We start from the raw sequence: 14,502 nt of genomic DNA, 5'->3' as shown, positions 1-14,502 counted from the left end.
AAATTTAGGTAAAAAAAAGACAAATCTGGTAATTCTTTGTTTTTACATTCATCAGGTCCCAATCAACCCAAATAGCAAAGAAAAATTAAAAATGCATGCCATGAAAGAGTTCGGGAGAGGTTAAATCTTCTTGTGGACACAGAACAAAAGAAATGTGACTGAAAGTAAGTGTAGGAATACCCAATATGTAAGATTAAAAAACATCTAGTTTGAATTAGTTTGTTTAATTTTATTTTTTCTTTAACAATATATATATGATTCACATTAAATTATGAGCACCAAAATCCAGCATGTAAATGTGCCTGATTTGGAAATAATTTCATCTGCAGGCATCTAAGCACATATAAGACCCAGAAGACATAACTAAATATTAAACATCAAACACTGAAGAACATTTATGAAAACTCACACAAAAAGACATTAACATAATCTTTTAACTAAGAACAGACAGTAAAAACAGAGTTAGGGTGACATCACCTCAGATCACGAGTATCCAGTTTGCTGCTGTATAGGTCTGGGGAAGGAGTTAAGAGATTTTGTGCTCCTTAATTGTGAGGGTATAGTATTCCAGGTATAATACTCAATAGGACCAAATGCACAAAAGCACTGCTTCTGAAAAAGGACTGTCTAGAAAATTCTCTAGTAGATTTATTTTGATTTTGTTCAATCAGTTCATTAAGACGGGGGAGAAACTGGGACTGTTGAAGGCCACAAATAAAACATCTGCAAATGTAATTTTTCCACTTTAAGGGTAAATAAAAGTGTTTGTGTTTTATTTTTAAGCTGCGACACCATGAGTGCTTTAAGAACAGCATTAAAACAATGACAGACAGATGTAATAATTCCATTAAAACTTGTTTTAATGGAATTAATTAACAAACTTAATGATGTTTGCATTGAATGCTATTTTAGCCTCCTAGGACCTGGCGTCCACATATGTGGACATCACATTTTGGGTTGTCTAGACCAAAATACTAAATTTTTCTCTACAAGGGCCTGATATCCACTTACGAGGACGTTATGCTGCCACTGTTCTGTCGACATTTAAAACCAATGTCCTCATATGTGGATCTCATTTTTCTCAGAAACAAAAATCCGGTAAAAAAAAAATCGAATTCTTTGTTTTTTTCATTCATCAGGTCCCAATCAGACCAAATAGCAAAGAGAAATTAAAAATGCATGCCATGAAAGAGTTTGGGTCTCAGGACGTTAATAGGAAATTTAAAACATTAAGTATACGTCAAGTTAAAATATAAATTTGAAACTGACATGTTAATTAAACTCTTCAAATTCTACTTGACAAATGCTGAAGTTATTCTGTAATTTTAAATACAAAATGAAGTCATTAATACAAAGAGTAGCCCTGCATAATCCACAAAATCTGATGTATTTATTTATGTATTTAATTAATAAAAGTAGATGAGTAGGGAATTGCACGTTAAAAAGCGTATCTATCTGAGCTCTGTGCTCTTACACAGGTCTGTATTGAGGGAACAGGAGAAATTTGATGTGTAACTGCAAAGCAGACAGGCTTTGGAGGGGGGGGGGGGGGGGCTGCGTAGTGGGGATCAATAACTCATCACAAGTTGTGAATCAGCCCAGTCCAACAACCATTTGTCATGAACGCAAATGTCCGCCCATTTAATCAAGGCTACGACGTGAGGACTCTCACCGGCAGGCAATTTGTTAGTCAGTTTGCTCAGAAATGGTTTGGCTAATTAATGAAATGACTGAGGAAGGCAAGGACAGCCAGGAAAAGGTTAGGGAGCTGTTTGTGTTTATGTGGAGGGTATTTGTCATTTTGTGAATAGGTCCTGATTGGATAGGGTTGCAACGCTTACAATTGGGCGTACTGTAAAGATAAAGAATAATACTGACTAATAAAAAAGTAAATCAAGATTTCTTTTGTTTTAAAAATCCTGCAGTCAACAACACCCCAGGGACTGTGTGCTCTAATGATATCTCAGCCCTCCATAAAACTGGGAGTGTTATAGGTGGTGGCGAATGTTTCTCTTTGACAGCCACACAATTAGTTTAATGAACGATGTCAGGCAAGTGCAGCGGATAGACTCCCATACGCAATCCATTCACTGTCAGCTATGATCTGTACCTGCCCTAAAGTTTTTTTTTATCCATCGATAAGACAGTTATTAAATTACTTTATTTATTAAGATTGTGTTATCACATTGAGCTAAATCATTTAATACATTAATGTATGAGCAGAGAAATAATTTTCATCAAGTTTTTACAAGTGATTTAGCATTTTAGTCAAAACATTCCCATCACAGTTTACCAAATACTGTCAATCAAACAAGCTAATGTTATATATGGTGATTAATTGACAAACACAAACAAAAGACTGTATGTGATCTTGTCAAACAGATAAATATAATTTATTTAAATGAAAAAAGTCACTTTATAAATTAATCTATAGTTATAGAGTCAGATTTAGAAAAATAACAGTCATTATTTAACTCTTTAACATATAAAAGAAAATGTTTCTACAATTACACAATACAAAACCAGCATAGCTCTGCCCTTTGTATACAGCTTTAGTGACAAAAAAAAGGGTTAGGTTAGCTCTGGGCTTTAGATCTTATCTGCATACTCGATATTAAAGAGACTAAATACAAGATCTTTAGGTCAAAGTATAGGAAAAAACACACTCATAGCTCAGGTAAATGTAATTAGAAATTATATATGTGTCTGGGCAGACATGTGTTCTGACAAAGACAAATAAACAGCGCAGCACTCAGACTCTCTCAGTCTGCTTCTCCCTGCTCCATGTTAAATATGAGTAACATCTGCACCCAAACGCCTGGTTTCACTGTTCATACTCATCAACTCAACTCAACTTTCTACACTGCTGTACATCTGATACGAGCAGGCCACCTGATGCCCCTTTAATAAAACTTTCTTGCCACTTTGGCACTCATTTCTATCCACTCAACTTATATACCTGTCCATCTCCTTGTATGAGGGAGCCTGGTCTTCACATGCCTCTATGGCCCTCTCCCCCCAATCCCCTATTTTGGCATGTCTGTGCCAGGTATTTGTTCAAATTCCTCACACCCCGTGGGGATAGGTATGCCCCCCCCCCTCCCCCTTTCGTCTTTACTGCCTGTCTCTGTCTATCTTATGTATGTCCTCACATGTATGAAGCAGCTAACATGGAGTCCCCTCCACCAGCACGAGCCACACAGCATACACATTTTACTGGGCAGTCGTAACTAAATCACTACCAAGCTGCTTAACCTCTTGAAGCTGGCAAACCACAGCTGTAGGCTCGACAACTGCCAAGCCAAAAACAACTCAGCAGATAACATGCAACTATAAGTTCTGAAAGACCCGTTTATTCAGCGAGTCTGCACCAGTTCAACTTTGCTCTGACATGGAAAAATGTTGATACAGGCAAGTATAGTGGGTAATTAATTTCCTCTATAATTTAAACACCAAATCATCATAAAAATCCCTCGCGGGGGTGTGAGACGTTGGAACACGAGCTGTGTGGTATTGACTTTGGGTGTAAGTTGAAGTGCATTAGTTATTGCTGCGTGTCACAAAATGACAACAAATACCACTGCTGTGTCAGTCTGTCTCGCTGCAATTCCCACAGAGAATTTTAACTCAATTTTAAGGGTCTTTTTATATATATGATTACATTTTCCACGTATGAAGCAGAAGTCAAGATTTATTCACAAAGCGAGCCACGTTGAAGACCATTTGGCCTATAAAATAAAGTGTGTGTCGTGTTTAGTGCTTGTTGAGTCCATTTTTTGTGTGTATGTGTGGACTGGAAAGCATTTTGATTTGAGTGCCACTGACATTACTTTCTTTATCGAGGGTTTATAAAACAAATACAGAAAAGACGTTGGCCAATGAAATAATAACAGGAATAACATTTACACTTGCATCTGTTTTACAGTTTTGCTTTTTCCCTACATTTCTTTTGCCTTTTTATATAGATGTCCTTATTAAAGTGTTTTCCTGAACATAAAGAAACCTGCTTCTTTATGATATTAAATATTCAGGTTTCATGGCTCTTTAGTGGTAGGTTAGGTTTTTAAATTTTATGCAGCAGCTGTTATAACTGTGAACTACAGACCATGTGATTATTTCCCAAAATATGATGTTAGGATACCATTTATGGTCAGACTCTCATGGAAAGACCATTCAGTGAGTTCACAGTGAGATTTATGCTTGGTTTAAAGGTATTGAAACTATCAGAGAGTCATGAAACTTACGGTAATTCAGTCTGCGGGGTCTCCCTGGACCAGGACAATACTGTATTAATATTCAGTATGTAGGGTAACCCCCTCCCTTTACTTAGCGTCCCATCCCACCCCCTTTTTTTCCACTCACACACACTTGGTTGGGTCAGACACATCAGTGGCTGAGCTGTGGACAGACAGCGAGACAGGCAGCGGAGATCAGCTCACAGGCTTTGGATGAAGATTATCACCACATAACTGCATTTAATCAGCCAAAAACGTCAATTTATGGCTGAAGAGGTCAGAGGGGATTTCAAGACAACACATGAGAAGAGCTTTCAAAATGGGAACTGAGTTTTTTCACCAAGTAAAGGAATATTATTTTTCAGTGTCTGGGACTAAACTGATCTAAAGTAAGTTTCTAAAAGAAATCTCAGTAATTATTCTGATTAATACTATACTGATGGCAGCTTCTCTGCTTTCAAAAGCATTTCAAAAACCTTTTATAAAGGTTTTGCTTTAGAGAAATGACATACAGTAGCCTTATTTATTTATTTATTTATTTTAAAAAAAGAGTTACTACATGACGTTTTTCCCCAAATTCAGGGCTCCTCAAAGTTTTCTTTGAGTCCTTGATTAAATATTTTAAGTGCCATAAATTAAATGCTGACAGCGCAGTCTTTAAACACACATTGTTTGAATTATTTTGTTTGTGGGTAAATTTGTGGGCAAATTGAGAATTAAAGCATTTAAAATTTTGGAAAATTTCCTGATCTGTGAGGCCCTGTCATTAATATCGCTGTTATTTAAAGGGAGCAAGTAACCTGTGGAGCCACGCAGCACCGCAGGGGTTCAGCCACTCCTCCAGAGTTCAACAGTAGCTCTTAACCCCAGTGTCGCCCGGGTCACGGCGAGTCACGCAGCCCGTTTCTGTCAGGCTCCCCACATCTGCTTTGATGTCACTGCTGATTACGTTTCTCCAGAAAATCACAAGTCAAACCAGCTCATAGTTTTGAATTGTCTGATAATGTATTTCTGTCCTTTAAAATAAAACTAGTACGTATTCCATATTCATAACACACAATTTAAAGAAAAGATGCAATCATTTAGAGCTGAGTCTGCTGAATTAAGCCGTCTCTAAATTATTGACCAACTGCTGACCTTGAGAAAGAACGAGAGGTTTCAGTCTAGATTCATTGTCTTCATTTGGAGACCTCCTGCTCTGAAAATCCAATTATTTTACTAAAACCACAACAGTCTCACTCAGCTATGTGTGAACCTACACTGTAAAAAAAATCCTAATATAAAAGTATTTTACAGTTTTTTACTGTTCTTCTAGAATATCATTAAATTTACATCAATAGACTGTGATTTCACATTTCAAATGTAAGTTAACATAAAATCACTGTAATGTAATAAAACATAATTTTCTTGTTTTTAAATGTATTTGTCTGTACATATGCATATTTAAATTGTTAAAATACATTCACAAATGTATCATGATTTCACAAATATTTGTCTGTTATTTGAAAGATTGAACTGTTAAATTCAAATGTAATGCTATGGAAAAATATATAAAATGATTCTTATAAAACATTTTTTTACATCAAATAATTATTATTATTCATATTGCCTCATTCATTGACCTTTTTTTATAGGTAATTTCATTGCTTAATCACATTGTTCCTAATTTAATGTTTAAAAGCACTTGAAAAAGGCAAAATCCCAAGTAAAATTAGGGCAACAAACTGTATTTTCATTACTGGAAATAACCATATTTTTATGAGTAAGTTATGTTCTGTTATTTTACGGTATTATTTTGGCGCCCCAGCTGCCGGAATATTACTGTTTTTTTAAGATGTTTTTTCTAACAGTGTATAAAACTATAAAATCAGTGCCAACCAGAGAGGGTTCTGCTTTAGCTGACACTTTCATTTCTACATGTTTAGATGACTTTATTTATTGGTTGTTATGATTTAAATATGCATAAATCAAACTGAGGCACTCTCAAAAATCCAAATACAAGCTATGTTTTTCTTAACACACATAGAGAAAATAAAATCTCCTAAAACCAGAGAGTGACCAGAGAGTAAAAATAAGAGGATATATATATAATATACTGAAAAATCTAACAGATACTGTTTTGCTCTCCTCTCCACCTGTTTCTATCTTTTTCCCTAACCCCATCCATTCCCCTTCTGCCTCTGCTAGAACTGCGTTTTTACTCAGCTGATATTTCACTGACTTTATTCCTTCTAAAGCTTTTTTCTCCTTTTTAAAAAACAAAATAAAAAACATCACATTATGGACCTTTCAGGCTCTTTGCCACCACCCTCTACCTACACCTTCCCTTTTATCTCCAATTTCTCTGTGCCTTCCTCCTCTCCTTCCATCTCTCCATCACCCAGTTTGGCATCCACAGTTCTCTTCTGCTCCTTCCTCTCTCTCCTCTCCTTGCTGGGCATCACAGGAAACCTCTACACTTTGGTCCTCCTTCTGAGGCGCAGGAGAAGAAGCAGGAGAAGATGTGGAGCATTACCAGCCTGCTGCCTGACAAGACTACCTTTACCATCATGCCTTGCCAACTCCAGCTCTCCTACCTCCTCTACCTCCTCTACCTCCTCCTCCTCTCTTCACCTCCAGGTGCTGAGTCTTGCTCTAGCTGACCTGTTGTACCTTTTCACCGCACCTTTCATCGTGTATGACAGCCTGGCATCTGGCTGGGCCTTTGGCGAGCTTGGATGCCGCTTCCTGCTGAGCCTGGATCTCCTCACTATGCACGCCTCCATCTTTACTCTCACCGCCATGAGTTTGGACCGTTACAGGGCTGTTGCTGACCCACTACACACTTCATCCTCCAACTCCTCTAAGTTGCTGCGTGTAGGCCTCGCCTGGGGGCTAGCGGTGGCTCTCAGCCTGCCCATGATGATCACACTGCACCTGGAAGATGGGGATGACCAGGAGGGCCAGCTGTGCATCCCAGCATGGGATGAGGAGAGCTCCAAAGCCTATCTGAGTGTGCTTTTCTGCACTAGCATTCTCGGTCCCGGGCTGGCCATCGGAGCACTTTATGCAACACTGGGTCGCCTTTACTGGGTGTCACAGACACGACCAGCCTGGGCCACTGACAACAACAATGCTTGTCCTCCTCGTGCTCCCAAACCCAAAGTCCTGCTCCTCATCCTGGGGATTGTCCTGGCCTTTTGGGCCTGCTTTCTTCCCTTCTGGATCTGGCAGCTGCTGCCTCTCTACAAGCCTGACATGCTGCGGACAGTCCCAGTGGGCACACAGGTGACAGTGAATCGTATCCTCACAGGTCTGACTTACGGAAACTCTTGTGTGAATCCATTCTTTTACACACTGTTGACTGGAAAACGAAAAAGCAACCGACAGCTGCTGACATCAGCAAATCAGCTGTGCCGCAAAAGCAGCTCTCTGGAGTAGTGTCACTATAATAATAGACCATAATGTGAGTGTGTGCATGTATATGTGCACATACAGGTACTGTATATGGATGCTTTATAATAGACACCAAAGATCATTCACTTCATCTTAGCCTGCAAACCAGGGAAGTAGAATAACATTACCCAAATGATAGCACTTTGCAAAAATGCTTTGTAAAAAGGACAATGTTTCCTATTAGGAGATTAACTTTTTTGAGTTTGAGTCTTTGAGTCTTTAAGATGTGTCACCTAAAGTTGTAACTGCAAAATATTCCACTGTCACTTTGATAATGAATTATTATTATTATGATAATTTAATTTGGTTTTTAAAATGTTCTTTTAACTTTGGAAAATGTATGCAGTGTCACTAATGATACTACAGCAACATGTGTACACGTGTCATCTTGTTTAAACCCAGAACAAAACCGTCAGCTTTATTTAGTAAAGAGAGTGCAGTAATCATTAGGAGACTGGGGTTTATACCACATGCTGCATATGCACAAGCATTTCCAGTAAAGCCCTGAAGCTCTTCTCCTTATTTTCAGAACAATCAAAGGAAACGCTTGTTTTTTAACAATAGGTTGCGTCTGTGCGGGACCTCGCTGGGACATTTTTCTGAGTTATTGTTTGTGGACATAATGAATTATGTATTAGTGGGTCAGAAGTCTTTTTGTTTTTTCTTTTTTCCCCCCAATCTCTGACATTTTTTTTAAGAAAATTTTTAAAAAATTATATCTTGACCTGCATGTTGGGTTTGAAAATGTGCTTATTATGAACCATGTGATGCTTTGCATGCTCTCTACTGGTGTTGACTATAACTGATGTTTATATAGGTTATAATATATAGTCTTGAATAAAGAGTACGCTTTCTGTAATTCACTGTGTCACTGGATCTTTTTACTAATGGTAATCAACACCACCAGAAATCTAAAAATATAAAAAACAACAACAAAGGTCAAGACAACAGGAAAGTTCAGGTATAAAATATGTGGATCGCTAAGGAAAAGGCACAATACGGTCAAGAAGTCCTTGAGTTCCACTCGTACTTTTGTTTGTGTCTGTGTCAGCATGACAGCCAGTTCTGAAGGTCTTCCTCGTTTGCAAAGGTCTGTCTCTGTCTGTCTGACTCAAAGGCTGCTCTGTACTGTGTCGCAGACCCTGCTGCTCTTTGACGCACATGAGCAAATATTGCCATTTGACAGACAGGAGTAACGTTGGGGAAGGGATAACAGGACAAAAGGGGCAGAGTGTAACTGGTCAGAAACACAGAGCTTTCTGGTTAGGTGTGAACTTTGAGGCCAAGTGGTTTAAGTTACTATGCGATTATATGGTCCCTGATTCAAGTCTGGCTTGAGGCTATTGACACATGCCATCTCCAATCTTTCTCCACTTATTTTCTGTCTGTGCAGTGGGTTCAGAAAGCACCGGGAGACTCGAGGAAGCCAAAATACAGACACGAGCCACAAGATCAGATATCAGGCTAGATTTGAGTGTTTTGAAAACGAATCAATCAAAGCTCACAGAAACTCAGAACAGCACTGGCTCAGCGTAACTGATACAACAGGTTCAAAAATAAAACGTTTTTACTGTGTTTCCACTTATTTTCTAAAGTTTACAGTATGTCTGCATTTGTGCTGATGGTGGTTAACTTTTCCTTTAAGAGGACATACCTCCTCATAAAAATAATTCAAGAAATAAGTTATAAACATTTTCATTTTAATGCTCATGGAGAATCTGAGACAACATTTTAGAAAATTAACCAAATACTTCAGGAGACCAAAGTAGTAAAACTCACAAATTATAATATTATTATAATATTCAAATTATAATATCTAGCAACTCTACATTTTTTCTTGCCATTTAATAATCAGATGATTCACAGTAGTGATCCCTAAAGTGATCAGCTGAAAAAGGAGGAAGATTTAATAATGGGAGCGTGCAGGTAATGGATAATTTGATTTAATGCTATAATGCAGTTTAAAATGAAACTTAAACTTACATTTTAGGTTTATTTATCTCCACATGAAGTAGATATATTCAAGAAATACCTCTGGACTGCACAAGAAGCTCTGAAGTCATGTGTCCCATTACTACTTGAGCAGTAACAGGTTGAAGAGACACATACCAAAAGCGTTTGTCAAAGGGAGCTTGTGTGTGTCTCTGCGTTGTGATGCCATTATTTCTGCAGGCTGTAGAGCTCTACAGTAATTCATGCCGCCTGCCATGTGTTTCTATTTACCTGGCACGGCTACTTCTCAGCATAACGTTCCCACTGCAGTTATTATCCAGAGCCCTGTGCAGTCACACCACGGGGGCGCTTCTGTTGCAAAGCTAATGCAATATCCATCCACCGTTCACAGACAACTGAGACCCGAGCACCACATTTATCCACTGAAATGGAATTTCTTTCAGAGGAAGCGCCAGAACAGTATACATTTGAAATAAGGCGCCTTAATATGAGACTCAGTGATTTTGGGACCCCCGGGGTCATACCAAAATGACAGAAGATGGAGGGTGTAGCTTGTGTAAAGATGAAAGGTATCCAAAAAAGACACTCAACAGGAGTGTGGATATTAAAGCACGCAGGGCTTGTTGTTCAATTTTCTGACTCTGCATAGAGGGCAGGTTTGAGGTGTCGATGTATTCTAACCTCCATATATCAGATGATTAAGTCCTGCCACAGATCTGCAGGGATGACTGAGTGTTTGATAAACTTCAAATACACTGTGTTTGGTCAACCCAATGAAATAAGATGGAAAATATTGTCTCAGATGGCAGGCCGGCCAATCTTTAAACTTTGTGTTGGTAGCTGCAGAGGCGGATTTGTGCCAATCATAACTTTTATCCTCTCGTGCAACAGAAGCTTTAGATTTCATCCTGAGACCACAGAGGGTGTCATTGTCTCGAGACCACTGGGAAAAAAAGGGGACAAATATTTTCGTCAGAGTGCATCGCTCTGTTCTACCTGAAGATTTCATAAATCCAGCACATGTCACTTTCCTGGAACCATCGAGCATCTTTCCATTTCAGCACCCCTCACCCCCTCCCATCAGGCTCTCTTCTTGACCAGTGACTGAGGCTGATGCAGGTGCCCCTCCCCTGGGCAGCCCGCTCAGGAAAGCAACCCGCTGTGTAGACGAGACGAGGCCACAGCCCCGGGCCAAATTCACGCTGTGAAGTGTATAAGAGGCTCCCATTCTCTCCAGACATACACAAGAAAGATTCCCTTTGCACTCCGCCTCCTCTAAAATTCAATCTGCCCATCTGTTTTCCTTCTCTTAATCACTTTTTGTCCCCTTTACACTTTGCTTTGTCTGCACCTCCATTGCTCTGCATGGCCTCACCTCATGTGATGTTTATCTTTGTAAGTTTCTCATTTTATTTATAACAAAAGGTTTTGGTATTATGACATGTTATCAGCTGTAACATTTATAACACCACAACAGCAGATATCCCTTTCAGCTTGATGATACTGTGCCTGTGATACACACAACCACAAGATTTAAAAAAAAAAACTGCTTGTAATTTCTGGTTTGACAGCGAACTGAAACATAGGTACTGACAGTATCTCATTGTTCAACCCAGTCGAAGCCCACCGTGAGGCGCCCTTCTCCTCATCACGTCCACTGATTTCACATATCTGTGTCAGCCGCCAGGATCAGGCGAGACCCAGGCCTGCGTGCCTTGAAGGCCGGAGGTTAAATCCACCAACATGCACATTACAGTTCACACTTTGCCTCTTACTAGGAAAGGCAGTAAATATGGGATGGATGCCCTGCTCGCTCTTGCTCCCTCTGTTTTCTGTGTCTCTTGCTCCCCTGGCTTCTCCTCTCACAGCATACTGCCTGTAAACAGTCGAGTCAGGCGTCAAGACTTGGCTGACCTCTGACTTCTGACACCCTGCAGTTGGTGAGGAACGGATATTTTACATTTCTACAGATTACTGTGTTACACAAAAAGCTGGAATGACCTGTTGTGCTCTTCAGATGAAATGAGTAGTTGATTCATATGTTTCTAAGTCAAATGGTACCAACTTAAAGCTCTACAAGTATAAAGATTTTCAGCTTTTCTTAGTCTTGTTTAAATACGTCACATATTGTTTCATTCTTATTTTTATCAGTTAAAAAATATACTTTACCTAATTGTGCACTTTGTTTTATACTTGTATACATATTTGTATTTATTTGACTCTGACTCTGAGCTCTGAACAAGATTTCCTATGTACCCAGACCTAGTGCATGTGTATAAATGGCAAATAAAACTTTCAAGAATTTATAACATTTGGTTTTAGGGGTAGGAATGTATATGAAAAATGATCTTTTACATTTTTCAGATAAGAAGAGTGATAATTATTATGCTTTACTGAGCATTTATTTACTAAAGTTACTATCTTTACAGTCACTTGCGTTCAGCAGAATCAAATATAAAGGTCAAGCTGGATACGTTTGCTTACTGTAAATTTATTTGGCCCAACAGGTTAAAGTAAAACACCAGTATGATAACTATCTAAATGTGACATATAGACCAGCTAATGTAGCTCTAAGTGTCATTGTTAGAATTAGAGTGCCACCTGGAGGTGAAGTGAAAGAAAAAATCAGAGTGAGGGTGAGATCAAGAGTTTGTCTGTGTGGGACAAATCCTTGCCTCAAGAATGAGATTTCCATACCGGATTAAAAGGGTCCCAGGTCCCAGAAGGATGCTGGGGAAAGGGTGGGGTGGAAGCAGGTGATCTGCTGTGGTGACCCTTAAAACGAGCAACTGAAAGAATAAGATTAAGAAGATGACATAAAAGAGAAATATACCATATTTATTTTTATTGCAATATTCCTAACATTCTTAAAAACATTCTTTCTTAAAACATTTAGTAACTGTGCTTCGATGAATCTCTTTCTTTTTGACTTGCACTCACGTGATTCTGGTGAGACTTGCATGTACTGACTTAAAAGCCAACCAAAATGTGGGACAATGTCTCAATATGTGGGGCAGCGAGACAAGGAGTAAAAATGGTGTTCAGTCCTTCATAAAGTGGGACACCTGGCCACCCTAGGCCTGGTTGCCTGCCACAGCTAAAAAAAACCAAAAACCCACCTAACTTTGGAGAAGACACCTCAGTTCTTTTTTTCAGGGTTTGCTAGTTCTACACCAAGACTTAATCACGTCTGTGCAAACATCACACTACAGTCATGTAGTCATACACAAGTAATAGCTTTAAAATGGCTGCACCGTGTTACACAACTTATTGTTCCACCCGTCTGTCTTTGCACTGACTGAACTTCCAGCTCGGGTGGCTCATTAAATGACACACCTCAGCAATCAAGTCTCTAGCTGTGAGGTCACCTCCTGTCCTGATGGCTTAATGCTGCACAGCAAACTCTGTTCACCTGGTAAAGAAATATGATTCATTTCCAAGGCTCAAAGGTTGACCTCCCTTGTAAGCTTACATGCTTGTTTTTTTTATCAGTGATAATGACTGACGGTCAGTTAAAACAGTGAACTTTACAAGTTAACAGTTTTAGCATGTAAAGTTCACCCTTACCTAAATCTGCATTTAACAAAAAATCTGCAGCACACTTAAAAGATACAGTTAAATAAATTAAATTTTTAGTAAAAAGCATGTTAATTACTATAAAAACACCAAAACCTATCCATGACCTCTACTCTAAAAATGATAAAATGATCTTAGGCCCAATAGATAAATGCAAACTGGTATGAAAACATGACACATCTTGATCCTAATCAAACTGAAGAAAGCAGAGTTTAGCAGATAATCTTCACAACCCTGCACCACAGAACAACAGAAATACAAGCAGGGCTGCCAGTTGTTCAATCTGTTGATTCATGTTGCCCCCCTGCACGGTGTTCTCACCTTCCACAGAAACCTGCACCTCCTGGCCCTGTCTCTGAGATCCCGGGTGGTCAGTAACCGAACACCTGTACCTGCCAGAGTGACTCTCAGTAAGCCAGCACAGCTTAAGAGCCAGGAGGCACGATGCCATTGCCTGGCTTAGCCTATAGGGGCAAATGGGGTCTCTGCAAGACTGGGTCTGTTTTTCTTTACAGAGCAGACTTGGGGTTTTTAATCTTGGGTCAGTTTAGAAACATTTAATTTTAAGTCTATTTACAAAACTCACAAACTGGTCCATGTTAGCAGGAATACATTTGTATCATGATAAGCTGGAGAGGACCCAAGTGCAGGACAATGAATGCTGAATAACTTTAAAAAATCACAAGTTTCAATAGCTTTGATAGTAACAGAAAAGTCCAAAAACAAAGCGAGCCAGAGAAAACACGAGGATACAGCAAGTAAAGCAACACAGCAAATTCAGGAACATAAACTGTTTGACAAACACTTTGCTAGTGTTGGGTTAGACCCTGTTTTCCTTCAGCGCAACCTTAATTCTTTGTGGCACAGATTGATTTCTCAGAGATTTCGGCCCATATCGACATGATTACATTACATAGTTGCTGAAGATTTACTAGATATGCATCCATGATGTAAAACTCCCTTGCCACTACATCCCAAAGTTACTCAACTGGATTGAGGTCTGTGGAGACTGTGGAGGCCGTTTGAGTACAGTGAACTCATTGTCATTCGCAAGAAAGCAGTTTGAGATTTTTTGATCTTTGTTTCATGGGGTGTGATCCTGCTGCAAGCAAACGTCAAAAGATGAGTACACTGTGGTCATAAAAGGAAGGACACAGTCAGCAACAATACTCGTGTAGACTGAGGTGTTTAAAAGATGATCAGTTGGTACCAAGGGCCCCCAAATGTGCTGAGAACATATTCTCCACACCACTATATCACCAAGCAACCTAAACTGTTGATATAAGACAGGATGGAGCCATGA

The 14,502-nt window shown here is 39.2% G+C and overlaps 1 protein-coding gene across 1 annotated transcript; it reads left to right on the top strand.

Annotated features, from left to right (window-relative positions):
- Positions 1 to 4,399: 4,399 nt before the first annotated feature.
- uts2r3 (urotensin-2 receptor 3) lies at positions 4,400 to 8,529 on the top strand. The gene is made up of 2 exons (XM_006804827.3): positions 4,400 to 4,624; positions 6,423 to 8,529. The coding sequence occupies exon 2, from the start codon at positions 6,516 to 6,518 to the stop codon at positions 7,653 to 7,655; it is 1,140 nt and encodes a 379-aa protein (XP_006804890.1). The 5' UTR covers positions 4,400 to 4,624; positions 6,423 to 6,515; the 3' UTR covers positions 7,656 to 8,529.
- The last annotated feature ends 5,973 nt before the right edge of the window (positions 8,530 to 14,502 follow it).

Source organism: Neolamprologus brichardi, chromosome 11 (genome assembly GCF_056152115.1).
Source record: "Neolamprologus brichardi isolate AB-2024 chromosome 11, ASM5615211v1, whole genome shotgun sequence".
Classification (NCBI taxonomy): domain Eukaryota; kingdom Metazoa; phylum Chordata; class Actinopteri; order Cichliformes; family Cichlidae; genus Neolamprologus; species Neolamprologus brichardi.
Note: the sequence above shows the minus strand (reverse complement) of the source record. Positions and strands in the feature narration are given on the sequence as shown.

Coding starts and splice junctions, on each gene's coding strand:
- uts2r3 (XM_006804827.3), top strand. CDS start 6,516: ATGGACCTTTCAGGCTCTTTGCCACCACCCTCTACCTACACCTTCCCT.